Source organism: Cyprinodon tularosa, unplaced genomic scaffold (genome assembly GCF_016077235.1).
Source record: "Cyprinodon tularosa strain WSP-4 unplaced genomic scaffold, ASM1607723v1 ctg503, whole genome shotgun sequence".
Lineage (NCBI taxonomy): Eukaryota > Metazoa > Chordata > Actinopteri > Cyprinodontiformes > Cyprinodontidae > Cyprinodon > Cyprinodon tularosa.
The window spans coordinates 472,536-497,994 of NW_024039234.1; the positions used below are offsets into that span (position 1 = coordinate 472,536).

At 37.5% G+C, this 25,459-nt stretch overlaps 1 protein-coding gene across 3 annotated transcripts; it reads left to right on the plus strand.

Annotated features, from left to right (window-relative positions):
- Positions 1–281: 281 nt before the first annotated feature.
- Positions 282–25,459, plus strand: LOC119795219 (proto-oncogene DBL). Of its 3 annotated transcripts, none has more exons than XM_038303099.1 (26): positions 282–581; positions 5,135–5,269; positions 5,402–5,518; positions 5,611–5,760; positions 5,905–6,029; positions 6,107–6,221; positions 6,317–6,436; positions 8,540–8,731; positions 8,853–9,044; positions 9,114–9,294; positions 9,476–9,564; positions 12,737–12,837; positions 12,949–13,015; positions 13,108–13,223; positions 13,333–13,402; positions 13,493–13,585; positions 13,684–13,776; positions 16,829–16,954; positions 17,026–17,271; positions 17,404–17,496; positions 17,587–17,665; positions 17,885–17,930; positions 22,244–22,416; positions 23,849–23,961; positions 24,477–24,589; positions 24,691–25,459. In XM_038303099.1, exons 1-26 carry the CDS (start codon positions 531–533, stop codon positions 24,770–24,772), a joined length of 3,078 nt encoding a protein of 1,025 aa, XP_038159027.1. In that variant the 5' UTR covers positions 282–530; the 3' UTR covers positions 24,773–25,459. The 3 variants fall into 3 exon arrangements, with proteins under 3 accessions (XP_038159027.1, XP_038159029.1, XP_038159028.1); XM_038303101.1 differs by having other exon boundaries at positions 22,319–22,416; XM_038303100.1 differs by having other exon boundaries at positions 283–581; positions 17,062–17,271.

Sequence of the window (25,459 nt, forward strand, 5' to 3'; positions counted from 1 at the left end):
TGATTAGATTCCATTCAGACTGTGTATGTACTGCCATCTAGCGGATTCTATTAGAAATGTTTCATAATTTCTATAGATTATTTTTTATTTTTTTTTGCTTGTTTATATGATTTATTTTAAGAGTTGCTGCTTTTAGCTATGTTTACACTGTAGGAAAACAAGTAGAAGTAATGGAAAAGTGTGTTTTTTACTTTTTTATTTCTTTATTATTATAATTATAATAGGGTGCGGTATTTTTCTTATCAAAATAAGAGCACCTTTTCAGTGAATTCAGCCCAGTGTCAGCAGTAATAGCAGTTAGGGCATTGCCTGCTGACTACCAACATTGCTGCTTTTAGTTTTGACGTCAGGTGAGTGCAGCACAGCGCGTCCCGGTGCAGCATAGGGCGTCTGCTGGCTGGGCGCGCGCCTCTCCGCCCCACGTACACTGCAGTGAAGGTAACCTACCGGCCCGTTACTGCGGCGGAGCGGAGAGCTCCAGACACAGGGTCCGTCTGCAGCCGCTGCGGGCCCGGACGGAACCGGGAGTCATGGCCGAATCCAATATGCGGTGGGGGTTCCCCCGCCTGCGCCGGGCCGCGGTAAGACAGACCGGGAGGTGGGGAGTGGATAGCTGCTGCAGCGAGGAGAGATAATAACTGGTCTATACTGCGACACACAGGGTGTGATGTAGATGTTACACATATTTAACACGCCCAGAAGCTGCAGAGCGCAGTTCAATGTCAATAAGTCTGTTTGGTTTAGGACAGGACAATGACAAAAGGGGAGAGATCTGAAGGTTTAGAACAACAAGCTTAATGAGAGAATGAAGAGTAAATAGATAATGTTGCTGTTTATCTAATGTATCTTATGTATTACTAATTAAATAAGTGTCATTAATGCATATATGGTTTGAAAACCGTTTAATGTTGATGTTCTTTTAAGTTTTTGGTTACATCATCATGGCTGCTATGCAAGAAAATTTAAAATTTAAACAGTTCTAGGTTTAATGTATTTGGCCTACAGGTTTCGGTTGCAAAACTAAAATCTATCTTTCTATGTTTTGCTTAGACTATAACATCATTTCTCAAGCTTTAAAATCAAAAGAGCCATTTCGCCCTGAGTAAGGCTAAGCCAAAGTTGTTTAGAGCTGCCAATATTAAATAACCTCCTCATAAAATGCTAATGATTATTTATTTTTTTAATATCTGAGAGAGGAAATCAGTTGCTGTTTTAAACAAACAACAAATGTTTAATTTTTAGCTTTTAAAATAAGGAAAAGCATGAAAAGTTTAATACAGATTAAGCATGGTTTTCTTCTATAGGATAGTATTTAATGTACAAAAAAAACAACTTATTTTTAAGTTATTGAAAAGAAAAGTAGATCTAAAAACACATTTCTGTGTTTTTTTTAAGCATTGTTGTTTAAAAACAAAACAACAAAGCTTGTAAGAACTATGTCACCACACCAGTTGGTTCTCTATATCATTTAAACCATTATTTAGAGCCATTGTACAAGTTGTATACAGTCTCCACAGTTGCAGTTTGCAGACCCTTAAAACATGAACATTAATGAACATTCAAATCTGAAAAGTGTGGCATTTACGTATATATTCAGACCCCTTCTTTGTCAAACATCTAAATAGAATTATGTGCAAATTGTCATTTGAGGTTAACTAATTGGTAAATGGAGTACTAGTTTGTGTCAGCATCAATACAGGTTCAGAGGATTTTATAAGTGAACATTAGTGAGAAACAGCAGCTAAAAAAACAAAGAACAGAAGGGTCAGGAATAAAGTTGTAGAACATTTCACAGCAGAATAATACCATAAAATAACAGAGATAAAGCCATTTGAAATTCAACACAACTCATTAAGCTTTCCAGCTTTAAACAAACAACAAAAAAATGTACAGTATTATAATTACGCTGTCACAAGTACAGAGCAACGAAATGAACTCTCTGCATTTAACCCATCACCTCTAAGAGCAGTGAGCTGCCATTTGTGAGGCACCCGGGGAGCAGTGTGGGGTTAAGGGTCTTTGTTCAGGGAGCCAGAGTGGTAGTCTATGGGAGTGGGGCTGTTTATATATCTGTTAAAAGTGTCTGCTTAAAGTAGCTAACCATGATCCCTACAATACCAAGCAGAGCTAGTTATTTTTAATCAAGATGCGGGTTTCTCTTAAATTCCATAAGAAAACAAGACAACGTTTTAACCGGAACAAGTTGAAATGTTGTTTTGAAAGGAGAAAGTATGCACTGCAAACCCTTAGAAGTCCAGGATGCTTATAACTAATGTTCTAAGTTGAAGTTTTCTCTTGAATTGTTACTCTTAATGTTTGTGTGCTGATTATATGTGAAACATTTTTAGTATTCTAGACTTCTTTTTGTTTACACTCTGCTTTTATTTGTGCCTTTCTGAAAACAGTAAAGACTCTTCTAGCTGCTGTAATGTAAAATACATTAACATTACTGCAATAAAAAATACAGATATAGTGTTTGAATTAAACAGCTAAAAATGTAAATATATATATTTACTGTAGGGGTACAGTAAAAGCAGAAAAAAAAACAATTTATGTTGCATTTTAAATACATTTTCTAATAGTATACACTGTTATTGTCCAAGTATTGGAACAACCTTTCAACATATCTTAAAGTTTTCTGACTGATATTTTACTGCCAGTTAGACAGATATTATATATGCAATTTGCAGTTTAATACTGTAAAGGACATTTGACTCCTTGTTTGAAGCTTGAGCTGACAGCTGAGGCTGAAGGGAGATGTTTTACTAAACAGGAATGTGATTAAGAAGAGCTTGTTTTTAGAGCTGCTGAAATGCTACAGAAGCGAAAAGATATGCCAGACTGACACTGAAGGCTGCTGATACTGTGTTGAGCTACGCACTCTTTATCTGAGTTAGCAGTCTAACTCCTTTCCTCTGTCTTCTGACTGCCAGAGGGAGAAGAATGAGTCACAAAATATGCTTGTTGTAGCTGAAACAACAATATTTGTAGTCTATAATACTTGGAATAAGTTATCTTTTTATTATTTATTTTTTACAAGATTACGTTTGCTTTCTTTATGTTTAGATTATACACTGGATGCCTGACCAGAAATTTGAGCAGACATAGATGCCCTGCAACTAATTAATAATCAATGTAAAACAAAAAACTTGCAGGACAGAAAGACCATTTAGTAGAATTATTCCCCTCACAAAACATCATTTTCAGCATTAATGCAACAAAAAAAAAAAAAAAAAAAAAAAAAAAATATATATATATATATATATATATATATATATATATATATATATATATATATATATATATATATATATATATATATATATATAGTTTGGATCACAGCTTTGGTCTTAATTATCCCACTCTACCTGTTTTATTTTTTTATTTTCAGTGTTTGTCTGAATTTTAAGGGTGATTCATTTAATCCTATTTTCCAAAAATAAGAATTTTAGTTTCTTTTAGATCAAAACAAAAACTGGAAATATTTCACATATTTTATCACGTTAATGGAAGGTAATATAAAAAAAAGGGGAACACAAAGGCATAATGAGTCATATCTGAATGGGGACCAAAGACGGTTCAATGGGTAAAAAAATAAAGCTTCTGTGTGGTTGAGTTAAGAGCTGCAGTGAATAGCAAAAACGGAGATATCAATACTATAAGGCAACTAGAAATATGATATATGTTTCAGAAAAATGTAAGTTAAATATCATAATTTACTTTAATGGTTTTTTAATGACAACTTTTCCAGCTTTCGTGCAGGATCTGTTAATGGGGAATGCCGTTTTTTTTAACATTGGGTCTTTGATTTTACCTTATTACATCGTGTTCTACTCACCCATATTAGTTTTGTGTCATTTGGAGCTGCTCTGAAGATATTCCGTTATAACGATACTTCGTTATATCGAAGTAACGTCTTCCTATGGGCAACGGCTTGAAGGCACAAACTAAAGTGTTCATAATTTATTCTTTATGGTACGTCAGCATTCATAACATGTAGGCGTGTATGACATCATCCGCTCGCTGGACTAGAGTTGTGACAGGCAGCCCGGGCCACAGGTGGCTACACTCTACCCCTTCTATTCATTCGGCGAGCTAATCTGAATCGTTTAATTCCATTTGGAGAGCGTGATCATCTGTTATGGTAGCACTAGACATCTTCCAGGCATGTGAGTAAAACTAAGCTAAGAAGGAACAGTAGCCGGCGCGCGCGGATGACGTCATACACGCGCCGCTTTGTATTTAAAACATATAAATATAAAAAATATAACCATGGATGTCTGGGGGACAGTGATTCGCCTATATGTTATGAATGCTGGTGTACAATAAATGATAAATTACGAAAAGTTTCGTTTGTGCCTCCAAGTCGTTGCCCATAGGAAGACGTTACTTGGATATAACCTAACGGAATATCTTCAGAACAGCTCCAAATGACACAAAACTCATATGGGTGAGTAGAACATGATGTAATAACGTAAAATAAAGGGCCCAATGTAAAAAAAAACCTGCGTTCCCCTTTAAGTTAATCAAGTTTTTTAGCAAAAAAGCTATCAAGATATGCTCACAGTATTGGGACATGTCTCCTGCAGTTTTTCAAATATCCATTTTGGTCCCCTGCGCGTTTTACTGTCCAAAAACAATTTTACTCTATGGTACGCTACATTTGTCAAGCACTAGGACCAAGCGGAAAACTGCAGATCAGGCCCGTTTCCCTGAGTTTAGATCGGCCACAAGCTCCTTATTGGCCCACCATCTTTTCTTTTGCAAATGCCTGAGAAGCTCACTTTACAAACATCTGATATGCCACTGAATCAGGTCTGTGATTGGATGGTCAAACACGCTGAAGTTAGTTATATTAGAAAATGTTTGCTTCTGAAATCAAACTTTTGTCCATGCCCCATCATACTCTGATATCATTAACTGATATCATGTCAACATTTGGGACAATACGCTTTGCTCAGGTGTTATAAATGAGTGAAGAACCAGGAGAGAAAACTCTTAACAGTTTTTTAACAAAGTTTGTCTTTTAGGGTGCAGTATCTAAAATGTATAGTAAATTTTACTGTAGAATGGTTTTGGAAAGAGTTGAGGAGTTGATGAAAGAAATAAGCGAATACCGGTGACTTTCTTTCAGACCTCTTTTCCTGGCAACCTGCACTTGGTCTTGGTGCTTCGCCCCACCGGCTTGTTAAGCTCCACGCCCAGTCCCTCCTCCAGCACAGATCTGGGCTTTCGCTTCAGTCAGGATGACTTCCTGCTAAAGATGCCAGTAAGAGACTTTCAAAGAACCTGTACATGTGTCTTTGCATCTAACGTCTGCTTCATATAAGGATTAAATCTCCAGACTGTAAATGTTACTCAGCTTATCTAACTGGATCTATTTTTGCTCGGCGTCCTGCAGGTGGTGATGCTGCGCTCGGTTGGTGACCTGCTGCGTTATATCGATGAAAACCACCTGGCGTCAGATTTTACTGCAAAGGTGGAATATTGTCAGAGTGACTGGGTCCTTCTACGATCGGTAAACCCCTAATTGATGTTAATCTGCCGCATCGAGTCAGGTTTTTTTATATTTTCAAATCTGTTTGGGTGAAAGTTTGTGCTTGTTTTCAGTCCATTGAGACCTTTGCGGTGACAGTGAAGGAGATCGCCCAGCAGCTGCAGGGATTTGGCTCTGAGCTGTCAGAGACCGAACTCCCAGATGAAGCTAATGCCATTGAGTTCCTGCTTCACTCCCACACACATCGATACAGACAGATGAAGGTAGCACATCCTCACTCTCTCACTATCTTTTTCACTTTTTTAAAAATATTATACAAATGATTGTTGACTCAAGATTTTGTTTTCCTTTGTTTTTTACTAAAATGTCCCTAAATTTGAATGGCTTTGCTGCCTATTTTTTTACAGGATGATATCCGGGGGGTGCTGAAAGAAGGACGGCTGCTGCTGTCAAACCTTGAAACGCTTAAAGCTGCTAAAAGAGACGTTGCTGAGGAGAGGGAAATACAAGCCGACATGGAGACTGTTCATAGGTGGGATTCATGTGAGAAGGGCTAAGAGGCTGCACGTCCTTCATCATCCAAGGACAGTCTGTTTGTGTGTGTTCTAGGCTCCTGGCACAGCTTAGAGACATGGAGGAGGCATTTGATGGTTTCTTTGAAAAACATCACCTGAAGCTGCAGCAATACCTCCAAATGCTGCATTATGAAAGCAGCTTCCATCAGGTGGGACAACTGGTGTTGTGCTTCTCCTGCCATAAAAGTAAATTTAACCTCAGCCTCTCGATTTAGACTTCTGTGCTTTGTCTGTTTGAACATAGATGGATGAGGTGCTGGAGCGGCTCTCTGCCCAGGAGAAGGAAATCGCCTCTGTGGGAACTACCGTTGTTCAAACAGAGCAGCTACTTAAAGACCTGGACAGTCTGGATAAACGTGCCCAGGTCACGAAACACAAATAGATGCACCTCACCACAATGTTGCACTGTATCTCAATATTACACATGCCTCCTTTTTATGGCCTGATGTACTTTTTTTGGGTTTTGAGGATAGATTGCTCTGATGGGCTGCATTTTTCCTGCAGGTTGTGAATTTTACACATATGATTTATAGTAACAGTGCTAAATCTTAGAAGTGTGTAGATTTAAACAGCTTAACTTTCTGTTTTTCAAGGCTGGTGAGTTTTTCAAGTAACAAATACGTCAGTTGACTCAGAGGTAACGTTTGCACTGTTGTAACATGTCTTTTTTTGAGCTAAAAAACCTGAAAAAATAAGTGTTGAATATAAAGACAACACCGTGAGTCTTTTCAGAGTATCTTTAACATTAGAAAGAGAGTTGCCTGAAACAATTGATCGGATTAATCATTATTAATTGATTATTAAAATAATCGTCAACTAATTTAGAAATCGATTAATCGTAAACTGGAGTGTCGAGACTCTAAAACATGTCTTTAGCTGACAGAGCGACCCACTTGGATTAATAATAATATCAAAATTGTAAAAAAAAAAAAAAAAAATACATAAACATTTTGCATTTAACATTAAAAATTTTTTTCATCTGTCAATATGCTCCATCCAGAAATCCTTAAGTAGAATAGTTTTAGTTTGACCTGGTTTTCTTTTGTAAAAAAAAAAAATCATCTTTAAGAAACCTTTATCCTATCCGATTATTAATCGATTTATCTAAAAAATAACTGACGGATTATTCGATTTGCAAAATAATAGTTAGTTGCAGCCCTACTTTACACCTTTATAAGTTATTTCAGCAAATGTATGTGTTTTTGATGTGAAATGTGAGAAAACCAACTATTGAGTTTAGCATTTTAGTTACTTAGTTAGTTCTTTTAATGTTGACTTTTAACAATACAGTGCTGCTAAAGAAATGCTGCCAATTAAATAACATTGATTGTTCTGTATAATGAGAGAAAGCATTTTATGAAATTCTTTTTTAAATTTAGCGTTTAATTAAGCTTCTAGGAGGAGCTGTTAAGGTTGGAGGTTCAAAACTCCGACTCTTACGGTCCCTGAAACAAAAAAAAAAGGGTTTGGTAAAAATGTAAATTCAATTTCCCCTTTAAGGGACAAAAAGGTCTAAATAAAAAGTATGATTCTTATGTAATTCAATTCAATTCAGTTTATTTATATAGCGCCAAATTCACAACACATGTCATCTCAAGGCACTTTACAGTTCAACCAGATCATACAGTCAAATTGATTCAAAGTTTTCTATCTAAGGAAAACCAGTTGATTGCATTGACTCATTGACTCAAATACAATCCCTCACACTAAGCATGCTTGTAGTGACAGTGGAGAGGAAAAACTCCCTTTAAGAGTTTTAAGATTTGTAGTTTGTCACTGCCTTTTATAAGTCACCACTACTTTCACATAAGCTAGAAAAAAACATTATTTCTAGATGCAATAACAAAATAATGGGCCGCACAGTGGGTAGTACTGCTGCCTTGCAGCAAGAAGGTTTTGGGTTTGATTCCCAGCTCGAGGTCTTTCTGCTTGGAGTTTGCATGTTCTCCCTGTGCATGCGTGGGTTCTCTCCGGGTACTCCGGCTTCCTCCCACAGACCAAAAACATAACTGTTAGGTTAATTGGCTTCTCTAAATTCTCCTCTGTGAGTGTGTGTGTGAATGGTTGTTTGTCCTGTTTGCCTCTGTGTTGCCCTGCGATGGACTGGCGACCTGTCCAGGGTGTACCCCGCCTTTAGCCCCCGTTGACGGCTAGAGATAGGCACCAGCACCTCTCGTGACCCCACCTGGGATAAAGCGTGACAGAAAATGGATGGATTTATAACAAATAATTCAAAGTTTGGCAAAACTTAAATGATTGACAAAAATCTTACACTTTCAAGTTTGTTGCCCTAACAATCTGAGTTCTACTTTGAACATCTTTTCACAGTGTACCAAGGGTGACGTTGCCTAAAGGATATTACACGATGCATTAGTCTGCAGAAACATTAGAAAATGTCGATAAAGCGTATGATATATATCCAGTTCTGACTTAGGGAGTTAAACATTCATGTGTTTTTGTACCTCAGGAAGAGATGACTCGTGCCCAGGTTGTGATTTTGCATGGTCACCAGTTGGCTGCTAACCACCACTACGCTCTGGCACTCATCGTCCAGCGCTGCAACGAGCTGCGACATCTCTGTGATGTCATCAGCACTGCCATACGCACCAAGCGAGCTTCGCTGACCCGTACAAGAGACCTGCTGGTGCGCCTTGAGGAGGTAAAAAGAAATAAATCACTAACCTGATATCTGCTGTTTATTCCTTCATGTTTAAAATTTGAGAAAATGTCTTTGTTAATTAAAGGGAAGTTTGTATTTGTTTGTTTTTTGTTCTGAGTAGGCTCTTCGTTGGTGTGATGAGGGGGCTTATCTGCTCGCCAGTCAGATGGTGGACAAGTTCCAAACCAAAGAGGGAGCTCAGATAGCGCTGCAGTACCTGAGCAGCCACCAGGAGAGGGCGCCATCTGTTCTAAAAAACAGTCAAGACACCGTGAGCCTGGAGTTTGAAGCTGTACTCACACCACAGCTGAAGGTAGCTGTTCTTCTGTCAGTAACTTGTCTCACCAGCTAAGAGATTTCACACTTTTTGCTCTCTTCACAGTCCCAGATCACTATGGTGAAGGACAAGCTGAGCTCGGTTCAGTGCATGATTAGAAACAGAGAGCAGTGTCTGAAGAAGCTGGCAGATGTCCAGGTTCGACCCATACAGCTGGTGGCGCCTCGGCCTGAACCGGATCAGACCGTACTCCGCTGCAAGTCACCTCTCTTCTCACCAAAACACGGTACAGATCATAATGTCAGCTACACATTCAAATATTGAGCTGCTGAGAGATTTTATTGTATGTTATCAGTATTTTTAGAGTTCTGTATAATGCCCCCTTTCCTCCCTGTTTTAATGCAGATGTTTCCATATGATCCGGGATCATTTGGCCATAAATCCCTCTTTGTTTATCTTTCCTACAGGTGTCGACTTCAACGTTTTAAACTCAAAATTCTCATTTGATCTGCTTCCTGGCAAAAGAGCTGCTAGGAGAAACAACAGCCCACGCAAGGTATATGTGTGTTCATAAACTATATATCATTCACATCACATTTATTTTTTTTACTTTTTAACTAAAGGCTTCTAAATATATTAATTCAGAAATAGGTCAATAATTTACTTTATGTTTTCTGCAATATTCTAGTAGATTTCCATTAATAAAACTCTGAAGAAAAGAAACTGCTGGAGCATAGTTTTACACATGATTTTTTGAAAAACACATGTTTATTCTGTTATAAATATGTTTTTATTGTTTACTAAATTACTAAATTATAAATAAAATTACTAGCATCACAGTAATTGGTAACCCTAAGAGATTTCCACAAAACACTGAAGCTATAATTTATTTTTCTCTTTAGAATTGATCAATGATTGATGTCATTGTGTTCTATTGGGTATTGTATTAATTAACTAACAGCTGAGTTAATTCAGAGTAAAAGATGACCCAAGAGAACCTATTCTTTGCAAGACATTGTAGTGCTTTTAAAGTTTGTAACCTTTTTTCTGTCAGTATTTGATTACATCTGTTCTCTCTTATGGGATTGTGGCTTTGTTTGCTATTCTTTCCTTGTCTCGTGACAAAAGGATGATGAGGCTCCTCAGGCGAGCAAGGTGAAGGAGCGCAGGAAGCCAAGCTCCAACATATATACTATAAGCGAGTAAGAAGTCAGGTCGATTGTATCTTCAGGTGTCCTAAACATCCAGTTCTTAGTGAATTGACCTCCTTCGATGTAGGTGCAGCCTCAAGTCATAACATAGCAGACCAGGTTATTCTTCATTCCTGCTGACACTTTACTGAGCTTAACCTGCTGGCCTGAATCACTGTCCAGACTAGATCACCTGTCTTAAACTATTGGTTTGATGATCTCTTTGATATTCCTGTTATTGTGAGAGGATTATGTATTCTAAATACACTATGTGCAATGCTTTTAGTTACCATCTGCTATGCTGCATTAATAGCATTAATGTATATTTCTTTAACTTGGAAGTTGTAGGTCTCTGTATATTTAGGCAGTTTTTTTTTTTTTATTTGAAACCAAAAAAGAAAGATTCCGTAATAGTTCAAAAAATCCACTGGATTTGGTTTCCAAAGTTTGAAGACGTTTCGCCACCTCTCCAGGAAGCTTTCTCAGTTCAAACGTCTGGATCCGCAGTGAGTTGAGTTGAAACCTGGTTTCAGATTTTAAAGGCTAACAATGGAACCAAACGACCCACTCATTGGTTTTTAATTGCATGTTTCCAAGCAATACAAGGCCTTGTCTCTATAAAGACTCAACTCACTGTGGATCCAGACATTTGAATTGAGAAAGCTTCCTGGAGAGGTGGCAAAACGTCTTCAAACTTTGGAAACCAAGTCCAGTGGATTTTTTGAGCTTTTACGGAAAGACTATGACCTGGATGACTGAGAATCTTCATCAGCAAAAAAGAAAGAAACACACCATTTTTTTTTTTTTTTTTTATTAAATCTAAAAAAAAAAACTGATAACAAAACACTTCCTGATTTCAGTTTTTTTTTTGTTGTTGTTGCAGAAAACAAAAAATGGAAAAAATCCCTCAAATAAATAACGAGTGCTTCAGGGCTCACTTTCTGTCATCATATTTGGCAAGTAGCCTGACTCAGGACTTCTCTTCCCCCTCATACAACACGTGTTGTACAAAGTCCAAAACTTCATTGTTACTCACAGGAAACCCTTTTATTTTGTATGAGGATTTAATACACAGAAAATTCCAAATTTTGAGGGTCTAATCATGCTGATTGTCAGTTTGCTGAAATGCAAAGTAAACCCCTTCAACCTGATCTCCATAGCATCACTGCTGTCATCGGATGCAAAATCTCAGTGATTCATATCCATCCAGCATGAAAAATTTTTACAGTTAGAGGATTGAACTGGGATGAATGAGAATGTAGTTGGCTGGGGAAAAAAGGAGGCACCTCTCAATAGTCGATTGCTATATTTATTTTTTATTTTCAAGAGAGACCTGGCCAAGATAGCAGCCAAACCACAGGAAGTTCATACATATTTACAACATATTACATTTTTCATAATAAAATCAGAGCAGTATGTTAAAACACATTGAGCATCTCAAGAAAAAACAAGCACATATCTCCATCACTACATTCTTCATGGTTGCTTTAAATTCATTAATGGACACGAGAGTTTCTAATTTGAGCTCTTTCTGGAGGTTATTCCATCCCCAAGGTGCAGGGTAGGAGAATGCAGTTTTTCCCAACTCAGTTGAAGCTCGGGGTACATTAAAAAGTAACCACTGAGAGGAGCGCAACTGATAACTACCGGAACTCACAGAGAGGAGGTTGCAGAGGTACAGTGGGAGTTTACCAAGTATTGCTTTATAGATAAAGATATACCAGTGCTGTTTTCTACCAATTGTTAGTGATGTCCAACCAACAAGATCTTAAAGAATGCAGTGATGAGTAAGGGACTTAGAATTTGTAATGAATCGTAATGATGCATGGTACACTGAGTCAATATGACGCAAGATGGAGGATGCAGCATGCATGTACAATGTATCTCCATAATCAATCACAGACAAAAACATAGCTTCTACATCTTCTGGTCTCTAAGTTAACTGTTTATAATAATAAACATAAGGCTCTCTTGTGGAAAATTATTTTTGTCCCTTTAGTTTTTCTTGGGTAAGAGAAGTTTAATTTGTCTCATGGGAAAAAAAACAAAAAAAAAACAAACTAAAGCTTATGTTTTTTTCCAGCTTTAGTTTGTGCAAAAACAAATTGATAATGCCTTGTTATTCGTTTTCTCATTTTAGTTTAATAAACAGAAAACGTAAACACTAGAGTGTTTTCTTTTTTTTTTCATGTCTGGTTTCAAACCAAAAAGCAAACTGCTTGAATATACACAGACCGTTGTAATGTAAAGTATTACACTAAGCGAGCGACTGTTGTGTGGTTGTGTTCTTTCTTTATAAGTGCTGCAAATCAATTTCCGCATGGGTTGTTATAATGAACCAAAACTCAATTGCTAGAATCTGTCAGTTGTCTTTTTATTCTCAAACCTAAAACAGAAAAGTATTTTTTTTTTTCACTTTATAAAATAAGTAAATAAATAGCTCTTTTCCAGTCTTAACTGGGTGCCTATAAGTGTTAAGACACACTGCAGCTCAGATGCTTTATTTTGAACTGACAGATTTCTGGCCTGTTTTGTCAGATTGAGGTGATGCATGACTACCAAGGTAACCGCAGCTGCCTGTATGGTCCCAACTCTGAAACCGATTCAGAGGCAGAAGATAATCCAGAACAGGTCACAAGGTAAGAAACCTCTGACATCTCAGAGTATATTCTAAGAGGCCTTCAAAAATAATCAAAAACATTTGGTGGGACTTCTATAGTAATAATTTATGATAATTAATACTGTTTTAGGCACGTTATGAAGGAACTGATAGCTACAGAGAGGATCTACGTGGATGAGCTGCTCTCTGTTCTTCTGGTGAGTTTTGGATTATTTAGCAAAAGCATTTCAAAGAAGAAATCTAGATTTTTTTCATTTGCTTGGCCTGATCTTTGTGTCTGACATATTAGGGTTACAGGGCAGAAATGGAGGACCCCTCCATGTCTTATCTTATTCCCCCGGAGCTGCGAAGCCAGAAAGACGTTCTGTTCGGCAACATGCCTGAGATCTACCAGTTCCACAGCAGGCAAGCGTCCATGCACCCAGAGCTAACCAGCTCCTCAGGAATTCTCCTCCCTTTCCTGTCTTTTTGTTCTCATCAAGCTTTTGTTTCTTGTCTTGTTTTCTTTGTTTAGGATCTTCCTCCGAGATCTCCAGGGTTGCCTGGAGAACCCAGAGAGGGTGGGGGCCTGCTTTCTGCAGCGGGTGAGTTAACAGGAACATGTATATGAGGACTGCGTTCAAATCAATGATAAGAAGCATATGCTAAGTAGAGCTTTATGTGTGTTTGAGTAGAAAGACAAATTTCAGGTGTACGAGCGTTACTGCCATAACAAGCCCTGCTCTGAGCTACTTTGGAGACAGTGTTCTGATTCGCCCTTTTTCCAGGTAGTTAAATACACCATATCTAATAAACGTCTCTACTTCTTTTTTTTTTTTTTCCACAAAACTATGCCTAATTTTTTTATTGGTATAACCACCTATAGGAGTGCCAGAAGAAACTGGACCATAAGTTGGGCCTGGATTCATATCTTCTGAAACCGATCCAACGCCTAACTAAGTACCAGCTGCTGCTTAAGGTCTGGGAGTCCTGCAGAAATGTCTTTCACATGGGTTAGACAGTACATCTGTTACACTGTGTTGTTGAGGGTTCTGATGATAAATGTAAAGAAAGTCCTTTTTATGGCAGATTGCAGCTACATGTTATGGACTTTGTATCAGCTTAGTAACAATGATGCAATTTTTAAATGAATGTTTTCTATGAACAAGAACAAATAAGGTTATATTTTAATGATCGCCAAAATTCAAAATGGAGACACAAATCAACTGTTGACTGTTATCCTGAAAGTGATCTGGACCAGTTACATCTTAAGTAGAGATATTAAAGCAAGCTATTTCTAGTGTCAGTGAGCTCTTTACCCCACAGGGGCTTTTAACATTTTTATGTATTTTATTTTAACCCTTTAAAGCCCGATCCAAGAATAAAACAAAACAGAAAATTACTTTTTTTTGGTTTGAAGTCCTTATTTGGCATTTTAACAAAATATGTAAAAAGAAAAAACAGAAATACATTTTTAATATTAATAATTTATTACTATGCGATAAGTCAAGATTATTTTTTGTGTAGTCTTCTGCCCTCTGTTATCAGGTATATCTCATTGTGTACAATAGGATTTTGAGCAAAGTTTTTACCATTAAATTATGCAAAAGGTGTCAGACGCAAAACATTTCAGAAACCGTATACATCAAATATGATACATTTGGCATTATAGGGTTAAACTTAGACAAATGTTAATGTCATTTTGTATACACAGAGTGTATACAAAACAAAATTGCATGGTTTACAGCTTACAACAGTGAAAAGAACATAACAATTTTAATGTGCAGCAGTGATCATCATGTAAACAGTATAGGAGAAAAGAAAACAGTTTTAAAAAAATGGTGCAAAATGACATTAATATGGATAGGTTTAGTGCAGTGCAAAATAAATATGGATAAAAAAGAATTATGAAAGTTTCTGCCACGTTTTTTGATGGGGTTAATAATCATAACCACTTATGGTCCCAGAAATAAAAACCAAACAGAGCAAGCATTCGTTTCTTTTCTGCAGAAAAGTGAGAGAGAGGACAGACCAAGGGTGAGACCCCTTGAAAAGTCTGTACTCAACTCTGCCCAAACCTCTATTTTCTGCTGCTTTTATTATTGGACTTCAAAGGAATTACAGGAGTGGTCAAACATTACCAGGAGGGGTCTGATGAAGTTATCAGTCACCTATGGCTGCATAGCTGAATAATACCAAGCCCTGAGAGAAATATTTGCTCTCCTCATTTAGAACAATACTTAAAATTCCTTGGCCAAATGCTTGTAATGTGAAATAAAATGATAAGATACACATTTTTCTTACATTTTTTATTTGAAATAATGTTGTTTGATGCAAAGTCCAGTATAGACTTCAACCGTTCAGTAGTCTAATGGCAGCGGGGAAAAAGCTGTTGCAGAACCTTCTGGACCTGCAGCAGATGCTGCAAAGCCTCTTCTAAGAGGGCAGCAGGGAGAACAGTCCATGGTGGGGGTATGAGAGGTTTTATCCAACAATATTTATGCTCTGTTAATGCAAAGAGCGGGAGATTTTTAAAATAGTGGATCTAGGTTCACAATTCTTATCTCATTTGTATTCAGATTTGACAAATTAAATGTTACTCTTATAAAACAAACAGGTTCCCTTTGATGGCATTTCATGCAACATTTTTTTTTCCATATACTACTTTAATGTATCCAGCATCGCATAATACCTATGACAACCTATGAGCCTGATGATTAAATATTATGATTGTTTTTATGTAAATATGTTTAACTAGCTACTGTGACAGAAAATCCTATGGGGTTTAACTATTTTGATGCATGATTGCATTGAAAAAAATAGATTTTCACATCACAAATTGCAGGAAAATGTGAAATGCTTGTATGAGTGACGCAAACAGCAACTTTTAAACAGAGCGTGCGCGAGGAGAAATGGGCTCATGCATGCTGTCTCACGCATTTAATAGGTGTTCCCTTTCGGGAGCGGTTACAGGGTTGTGAAATGTACTTCTTTTTAAGTGGAGAGGGTGGATCTTTTTAATAATACGCGAAAATCCTTCACTATACCTTTAATATGTAAAAAAATTATGACGCAGGAATACTTTACAGATTGCGTTAAGGCTGCATAGTAGCTATTTATTGAGCCCAAATGGATGAAAAATCAGTAAATTCTTCTTCAAAAAAACAGAAACGGGGCCCATTCTGATATAGCGTTTCTTTAGTTTAAAATTGGTAGTTTCTCAAAGACCATTTCTTATCATTCAGGTCTTTATTTCTGGACTCCTAACGGTTCTTTGCTTTTTTTCTTGGCTTTTTTATACATTAGATTTTATTCACATGCATACACCCTCAAATAAACTTCCTCATTGGTCATTTTGTGTACCTATTGTGGCACTCTAACCAGTGAAAGAGTTAAACTGGTTTTCAGTGGTTTAGGGAGCATAGGGGACTCGAAAAGGTAAATGGAGATGGTATAGTATTTCTAATCAGATTTATGAATTGCAGTTTTTAAATCTCTTTATTTAGAAATGGGATGTCAAAATACATTTTCAACTCCCGATATTAAATAATATATTGATAAATAAAACTAAAAATTAATACTCTTGAAAATTCTATTTAAAATGTGCTATTATAAATTGGATTTCTAATTATATGATTCTAATGTTAAATTTGAAATGGCTGCTTTTTCTTTTTCACTGACTTTTCTGGTCCTCCATAGACACAGACTCTAATAAACATTTCTTAACAGGCAGGGCAGTATGAAAGGAAAGGAAGATTATATTCTGCTGATTTACAGATTGAGTATTGTTTGAGGTGAATATATCAGAAACAGCATCAATAACCAAAGTAGTTTTGTCCATTTTTAAGTGATACTTTAATATCTTTAAGTACCTTAACATGATATTTACTGTTTGATAAATTTTTTCTAGGGGATCTCCAGACCCCATACTTGTTGACCAAAGACCCCAAGTGGGGTCACGACCCCAACTCTGGGAATCAATGTACTAGATTAAGTAGAAGCTCCTGTTTTTTCCCTCTGTCTTTGTTCAGGAGCTTTTGAAACACTGTGTGGAGGACCAGTACCGCTGTGAGCTGCAGGAGGCACTTGACTCCATGTTGGAGCTGCTGAAGTCTGTCAACGACTCCATGCATCAGATAGCCATCACTGGATACCCGGTACCAGCAAAACCTTAAATCTATTTTGCAAGCAAAAAGACCCATATGAATGATGCTCTTCTTGATCTTAGGACGGTTCTACTTTGCGCTGCTGTCTTGGGTTTCAGGGGGATATTAGCCAGCTGGGCCGCATTATACTCCAGGGGAGCTTCAGCGTGTGGATCAGCCACAAACGGGCAGCGGTGCGAATGAAGGAGCTGGCTAGATTTAAACCCATGCAGCGACATCTCTTCCTTTACGAGCACGCCCTGCTGTTCTGCAAGAGACGAGAGGAGGACAGCCATGACATCTTCTACAGCTTCAAATCCTGCCTCCGAGTAAAACACTTTCACTTGTTAATAATTGTGGATGCACTAAGAAGATGTGTGAAAGAATGAAAGGAGATGTTGATAGAAAATCTCACTGATAATGTTATATGGTAATATAAAAGCATCTCTCTTGTTCTCTAGATGAGTGCGGTGGCGATCACAGAAACTGTGAAAGGAGATGTGAGGAAATTTGAAATCTGCTACAGTGGCAGAGAAGTTGTATACATAGTTCAGGTATTAGTTGTTGTTTTTTTTGTCTTTCATTTTATATCCAGTTGAATATAATATCAGTGTAAAAGTTTGTGTATGTATTGTCTGTCCAAGGCTCCTACCGTGGAGGTCAAAGTTGCCTGGCTGAACGAGATTCAAAAAATACTCTCCAACCCACAGAAGATATGTCAAGGTTTCTATCATTTCATTGATTCAGTTAAAGCGTCTTCTATTTTTTTTTTTTTTTTGGAAAATACATCTTTTTGGGTATTTTTTATCTACATGTAAAATATTGCAGAGCTATAGCTGTTTAGCTATCTTCAGTTTTCTTCTTTACTCCCATTTCAGTATGATTTATATATTCAGATTCACTTTGATTTAACTCAGACAATTTATCCTCATCTTTCCTCAGATGAGGCTTCTTCTCTGCCGCTCACAGACAACTTCCTCTCTGACAGGTGAACTGATTTGAATAACATGAGATATTTTGTAACTAAACAGTGACTTAGAAGTAATTGTATATATCATACCATATTATTTCACTACTGATATGACCCATTTGAATCATATAACAACATTGTCATGATGGGTTTCAAAGTTTGCCCACATGCAGAAACAACTCAGAGGCAGGATAAAAGTTAAACAGTTTATTGAGAGGTATGGAAACTCAGACTGACAGAGGAACTCAGAGGGACAAAACAAAAGGGATTCTCAGCATGAGGAATATCCAGCGGTCAGGTGAACCGGAACCGGAAACACCAAGGAAAGATCAGAGTGATGAGTTCAAGGTCCATGGGAATTTCAGGTCAACACAAAAATAAAGCCAGGAAAGGACTCACAGAAGATGACTGGTGGTTGCTCCTTGGTTCCTGCTAGTGGGGACTGTACAGATAAGGAGATACTTGGTTAGAGAGCGGACAGGCAGACTAGTAGTGGTCCAGAGGAGCAGCAGAGCGGACTGTCAACGAGCTTTCCAGAAGTGGACTGCAAACAGAAGCGTTGAATGTTTTTCTTTAATCTCAGAGAGACGAATGATTCCTTCCAAGGCTTGAAGGACCAGGCTTATCTAATGGATCAGGAAGTAATCCTGCCGAAGACCACAAGAGAGACAAAAGGTTAGATCTGAGGACTCAGAGAGACGAGAACTCAAAGTTAGACACTGCTAAGCTCTGAGAGGCTAGAGCACCCAACACTGGCAGACACTCTGGCGAAGAGGTGGTGACAGTCCGCTGCTCATATACTCCTCTGGTGATGACCTAACGTATGAAGGACCAACTCTGCCATATTTAAAAATAAATACAGAAATAAATAAATGCTCATTAAATGTATAAGCATACAATTAATTGCCAAAAAAAAAAGTGAGACATAAATGTATATAACTCTTAATTAGCTTCTTTATTTATTTGCCTTTGTAATATTTACCTTATTTATTTTTCTGTCCTTTATAATCTTCAACTTTATTTTTTAATTACTTATATTTTTAAGTATTTATTTATGTGCATGTTATAATATTTTTGTCTGTTTTATTCTTCCTTTGTATTTTTTTACCTTAGTTATTTCTTCGCCGCTGTTTATTTCTCTCTGCCCTTTTTACATTTCTCTCTGCCCTTTTTACATTTCTCTATGCATTTATGCCTCATTATGCAAATGAGGAGGGGGTGTGTCCTAGAGAGTCAACTTCTGCTCATTGGTTGGCTTGGCGGTCCATCTCCTTAACTCACAGAGCTCAGAGTACTAAGTTAAATGTTCTCTTTTCTGTTGCTGTTGTTCAATAAAAGTACGTTTTAAGATCATTTGAGGCGAGAACCTTATACTTTTAAGCATCACCATATGGCCCATTCACAGATTTAATGCGTAATTTAAAAAAAAATGTGACGAACTTGAGAGGACCGTGGCAACCAGCGGAGCTCCGAAGCTGAGGGCAGCCAGGTCTATAGCCAGGCTATGATGGCGATTTTTTGTTGTATTTGGCAAAGTTTGGCAAAGTCCCTACTCAAGTTCTAATGACTTCAGACTCGACATCAGACTCTCCTCCTGTAGATTCGACCGATGTAGTAAAATGCTAACCAACACGCTTCACACACGGTTATGCCGAGAGAGGGCCGCTGCAGATGGGCTGTGGTTAGACCTGGCTGCCGTCAGCTTCGGAGCTTTCCTGGTTGCCACGGTCCTCTCAAGTTCGTCACATTTTCTTTTAAATTACGCATTAAATCTGTGAATGGGCCATATGGTGATGCTTAAAAGTATAAGGTTCTCGCCTCAAATGATCTTAAAACGTACTTTTATTGAACAACAGCAACAGAAAAGAGAACATTTAACTTAGTACTCTGAGCTCTGTGAGTTAAGAAGATGGACCGCCAAGCCAACCAATGAGCAGAAGTTGACTCTCTAGGACACACCCCTCCTCATTTGCATAATGAGACAGAAATGCATAGAGAAATGTAAAAAGGGCAGAGAGAAATGTAAAAAGGGCAGAGAGAAATAAACAGCGGCGAAGAAATAACTAAGGTAAAAAAATACAAAGGAAGAATAAAACAGACAAAAATATTATAACATGCACATAAATAAATACTTAAAAATATAAGTAATTAAAAAATAAAGTTGAAGATTATAAAGGACAGAAAAATAAATAAGGTAAATATTACAAAGGCAAATAAATAAAGAAGCTAATTAAGAGTTATATACATTTATGTCTCACTTTTTTGTTGGCAATTAATTGTATGCTTATACATTTATTGAGCATTTATTTATTTCTGTATTTATTTTTAAATATGGCAGAGTTGGTCCTTCATACTAACGAGCCGCAGGTGTGGGTGGAAAACCGGAAGAGGCCCTCCAGGTCAGTAGGGGAAAGGGCACTATCTAGTGGATGGATGGAGACCAAAAAGAAACACAAAAACATTCCCCACAAACAGAAACCCTAACAAACATATTACTTCAGTGAATTTTAGGACTGAGATTGGAAGCACAAGTTTTTAATGTTAATTCTTCTCAATCATGTCTTTTTGTCATCTGTGAATTTCAGTCATAATTCTGCTTTGATATTTGACCACTCTACCGGGGAAATGCTTTCAACAAAGTTAAAAATGTTAGAAAATAAACCACCAGACCACTTTATTTTCCAAGTTTGAAGATGTTTCGCTTCCCATCCAGGAAGCTTTCTTAATTTAAATTTTCTGGACTGAGGTTTGAGTTCCAGGCTTATAGAGTGGCAAAAACAAAAGCCTTGTTAATGCTTGGCTGACCAGGGGAGATGTTTGGTCCCCTGCATGGCGATGAGGTTTGAGGGGACCATGCAGGGGACCAAAACTTCTCACCTGGTCAGCAAGGATAACAATGACCCTAATGACTTCCTTTTCAGAGGCATGGGCCAGTATCGGGTTTTTGCAGGCCAACCACGACCTCAATGACTCCCCATTACTAAAGGTTGGACCTGTTTTTACAGTTCAATTTGCATGTTTTCTAAGCCACAACACGGCTTTTGTTTGTGCCACTCTATAAGCCTGGAACTCAAACCCTACTCCAGCCATTTTGAATTGAGAAAGCTTCCTGGATGGGAAGCAAAACTTATTCAAACTTAGGGAAAAAAGTCCAGTGTTTTGTTTTATAACTTTGTTGGAAAGACTATGAACAGACAGAGTCACCTGTAGTTCTTTACAGGGTGTTTTGTAGTTTTGTATGTGTTCAAACAACAGTTGTTTGCATGCTTGCATGTTATGGGTTTGGGGAATGTGTGAGTCTTGTGTCACATGACAAAGAAACATAACTTGTGTCCTTTTATGGTAAAGGAGCTTTTTTTTTTTAATATAGATACTTAAACATATTTCATAAAAACTAAAGATTAAACCCAACAAATTTACAGGATATTATAGTTTTATGTTTTACCAAAAGGGCTCCAGAAGTGATCATTTTCAAGCGATATATCAGTAAGCCATCATGTGAAGACCTCTTAAGGCTTACCATGCAATGACAGAAAACCCATGTAGATAAGAGTAAAACTTTATTTATGCCAGGATCTTCCTACTATGAGACACCAATTGTGTGTGAAAGTTTTTGGTGTAAAGAGAAAACTAAAAGCAGTTTTACTAGATTTAATTCAATTCAATTTATTCAATAAAACAGCTAAAACTTTTGACACAGAGGGTTTTGAAGACAGGTATTTGGCACTGATAGATGAATTGTTTTTTATTCTCATTTTTAAGTGTTGTATTTTATATTATAGCTTAATGCACATGTACATCTACATGTTACAAACTGTATAGTCCGTTAGATTGGGTTTTATCTTGTGAGACTTTTTGATTCTTACATACAAATTGATTGGAGACTTTCAAAAAGTCTTTGTCCATACATCGTTTCTGCTTTCTGTAGGTGATGGGTGAGCGCAAATGAATTTTTAGTGTTTCCTATTTCCTATGCGATGAATTCATTTTCTCTTTTCACCGGTCTTAAATGGACCAATCCACCCATCAGCTACTTAAAGCAAGTTAAACTACACTTTAGCTAAATTGTGCTTGCTGTTAAATAAATCCCTATTTTGATGTTGTTTTGAATATCATTTGAATGAAATAACAGTTCCATATATTTCAGTAAACTGAGACAACACAGTTAAAATCAGACACTGAAATATATGTGATTGTGAATAGAGTGGAATGCATAGTTAATGTGGATGAGGTTTGAGCTTGGTTTTGTGACACTGTGGACGTTTGTTTGCCTGTCCTGTTTGTGGTGCTTGTGTTTGTGTTTCTGTGGCCATGCCTTGTTGTTTTTTTAGCACGTCAGAGATGTGTGTGTCGTGGGACGCCGCGTCGGTGGGAGGCTGCTCAGCGTGTCTTCCTGTTCCTCACAGTTCCTCTGCGACAACCCACTCCCACACCTGCAGAGCGGAGGACTCCACACGTTCCAGCCCTGCCCATTCAGAGCCTGTGGTTCACTCACCTCGACGAAGTGAGTCACAGCAGTCCACTTTTTATTAATATCGCACAGATTTTGATTTTAACAACATGCTAATTATTTTGTAAATGAAGAAAAACTTCTTAAACAATATAAAACAGGCTTCTGCCGTAAGTTTGTTTTATTAAGGAAAATTTGTTACTGAGAATAAAAAAAATCTAATTTCTAATGCTAATTCTTCGTCAAAACCATAGAGAAAGGGGTCTTTTGCTTTTTGATGCCTCAGGCTAATCCTCAGTTTTGCAGTCTGCGCAGCAGCCCCTCCCTTACCTGTGTAAAACTTGCAATTAGAGGCTCCCTCCACAAAGCACCTATCTTAACCGGGCTGTGCCTGCAAAAAAAAAGCCCACTTTCTTTGATCAGCGAGGCGTGATGTGAGGCAGAGCAAGAAGATTCAGGAAAAAGTTGCTCTTTGAGCAGTTAATCTGAACAGGGCAGCAGCCTCTCTATTTTAGTTTATGTCTCAGTTTTAAAAATGTGATTTTTGACGGTGGTTGCTGTCAGACTTTCCCAGCTGTCAGAAGTGGTGTGATATTGAGATGTCATGAGATTGGTGGCGCCAAGAAGAACAGGAGAATAGGTCAATAAAAGAGCACACGATTTTTCAATTCTGGGTCTTTATGCCTTTTGATGAAATAAGCAAAAAGCAAAAAATTGATAATAGTACTGTTGAGTTTAAAAAAAATAAATAAATAAAATCAATTGGATTCAGAAAGGGTCCTGGTGCTGATCAAGACAACGTATATAAAGTATAAGTGCACAAAAGTATCAAGCCTACCTGCAGCACATAAACAGTATCTAAAAGTTTTGTCTTTAAAAAAACATGCAAAGATCTGACACGGGACCTGATCAACTTAATAATCGATTTAACATTGTATGGGATGAAGTACAATTTACGAAGTTTGTTGTTTCTCTAGAGATGAGCTCAAAGGTGAGAACATCTTTGGGTTTTGTGTAAAAGTAGCTAAAGTATCTCATTCCAATTTATTTCAAGGGGCCTGTAGAAATGTAAAGAATGGAGACCTGTGAGAATATAAAAACAAACAATCTAAATATATCAGGACTGACTCAAAACTTTGGCTCATGGTTTTGTGTCACATTTTGTTTCTTGGAGGTTACAAAATATCCAACATCATTGTAGAGAATTATGTGTACACTACGATTTAATATTTTTAGCTCCTTGTAGGAATCTAATTATCCACTCTTGATATTAAGGTTAATTTGCACTATTCATGCAAGTTCCTCTATTTAAAAAAAAAAAAAAAGCATTTCTTTCCTATAGCCCCTGCACAGCCTTTTAACATCAAAGATCATTATAACTGATCTTTAACATTACAATGAAAGTAGATATTGTTTGTTTATTGTTTCTGGCTTAATTGTGCACCAGTGCAGTTTTCCACCTTTCTGCTCTGTCTGTCCTGCACAGGTTGGCCTGCTCCTGCTCACTCTGTGGCAATTTGTGAGGGTCTGGAGGACTGGGGAGCCACAGACCTCTCTGCCTTATCTGACTCAGATGAGGAGGATCAACCTGCCCCACTGGTAAAGTTGTCTTGCAGGACATGAAAAACAACAAAAGACAATTGATGTGTTATTATGGATAAACATCATGATTTTTCTGCCCATGAATAGAAAACCACAAAGCTTCTTGTGGTCATTAACCTTTCTTTGTTGTAATGGTTAGAAGAGTCCAGACACTAAGGACTCTTTTGAAAAGCAAAGTGCTCTGTGTGTGCTAATGTGTAGCCATTCAGGCCATTAGCTGTTCTAATAAAAAAAAAGTTTCCAACTTTTACAATGTTTCGTACCCATGTTATATGCTTAATATTTGGTGCTTTACAAGAAGCACTTCATTTCTTCATGTTTACATCAACATAAAGGATGTTATCTATGTGTCAAACAACAGCAATAATATCACAACAAGTTACATTTAAAGTCTTAAAAAACTGAAGTTCCTGAATTTTTCCTTTAATTTTTGCAGTAAATAAGTGAGAAAAGGAAATGGGATGTTTTTCTATGTGCATGTTTACCATTAGCTTTGTATTCCTCTGCTACAGGTGGCAGGCAGGTATAGGGTGATGGTAGAAAGCAGCATGGCCAGCGCTGATGACATCATCTTTAACTGTGGCGATGTCATCCAGCTGCTTTATGAGGATTCATCAGGAGTATGGTAATGTGTTATAATTATTCTGATTTCTCAGAGAAACATGGTTGCATACCAAAATCCTAAGAATCTCTTCTTGCCCTCTGCTGCATTGTTTGTAATTTCAGGATGGTGAAGAATATCAGTCGTGGTGAGGAAGGTCGAGTTCAGTCTGAGGACCTGCACAGGATTCTGGGAGAAAGCTGCTGAGAGCCATTTAAAAGTTCCTTTCTGCCAGAAAACTCATATCATCCTTTAATCTGCTAAACAAATGTGGCCGTTTGATTCATTCGAGTCAGACTGAAAAACAGCATCAGCCTCCAGAGATCTGTGACAGGTTCCCCATCAGGAGCTGAGTATTAAGGGACGGACCTCAGAAGACTGTTACAATGGAAAGCACACAAGCCATCACTATCTACCTTCTCCAGCAATGATGCAGAAGATTGTTTGGACCGGACCAGTTTGGTGGTTCCTTCTCATACTTCCTATGTGGACTTTTCTTTTAAAATCATAAATGATATTTTCTTATAAAATATTTAAAAAAGCATAATCAGATGCTATGGACGTATCATTTGTGTGCCATATAGCAAAACTGACCACTGAAGCTTCTGTTTGTGACGTTTTGTTTTGAGTGACGCCTGCTGTGGCCATCTTTGACGTTATGGGATGTATTCTTTTTACGGGTGAAGAAATCACCTCATAAATTTTCTTAGAGCCCATTTGCACTGGAATAAGAATGCACTATATATTGATATAAAATATCAACCTCGCTGTTTTCACTGGGTGTTGGGGAGATTTTTTTGCCAATAGTAATACATGTAAAGCTCTAACTTTGAGCGCAGACAAAATGTTTAAAGGTATGGTGGAGGATGTTCTTTTTCTGGGTGTATCATCAAA

Bases quoted from the DNA above. Each gene is read 5' to 3' on its own strand.
- LOC119795219 (XM_038303099.1), top strand. From the start codon at position 531: ATGGCCGAATCCAATATGCGGTGGGGGTTCCCCCGCCTGCGCCGGGCC. The intron at 13,016-13,107 runs GTGAGTTTTGGA...CTGACATATTAG, and splicing joins AGCTGCTCTCTGTTCTTCTG to GGTTACAGGGCAGAAATGGA. The intron at 13,777-16,828 runs GTCTGGGAGTCC...GTCTTTGTTCAG, and splicing joins AGTACCAGCTGCTGCTTAAG to GAGCTTTTGAAACACTGTGT.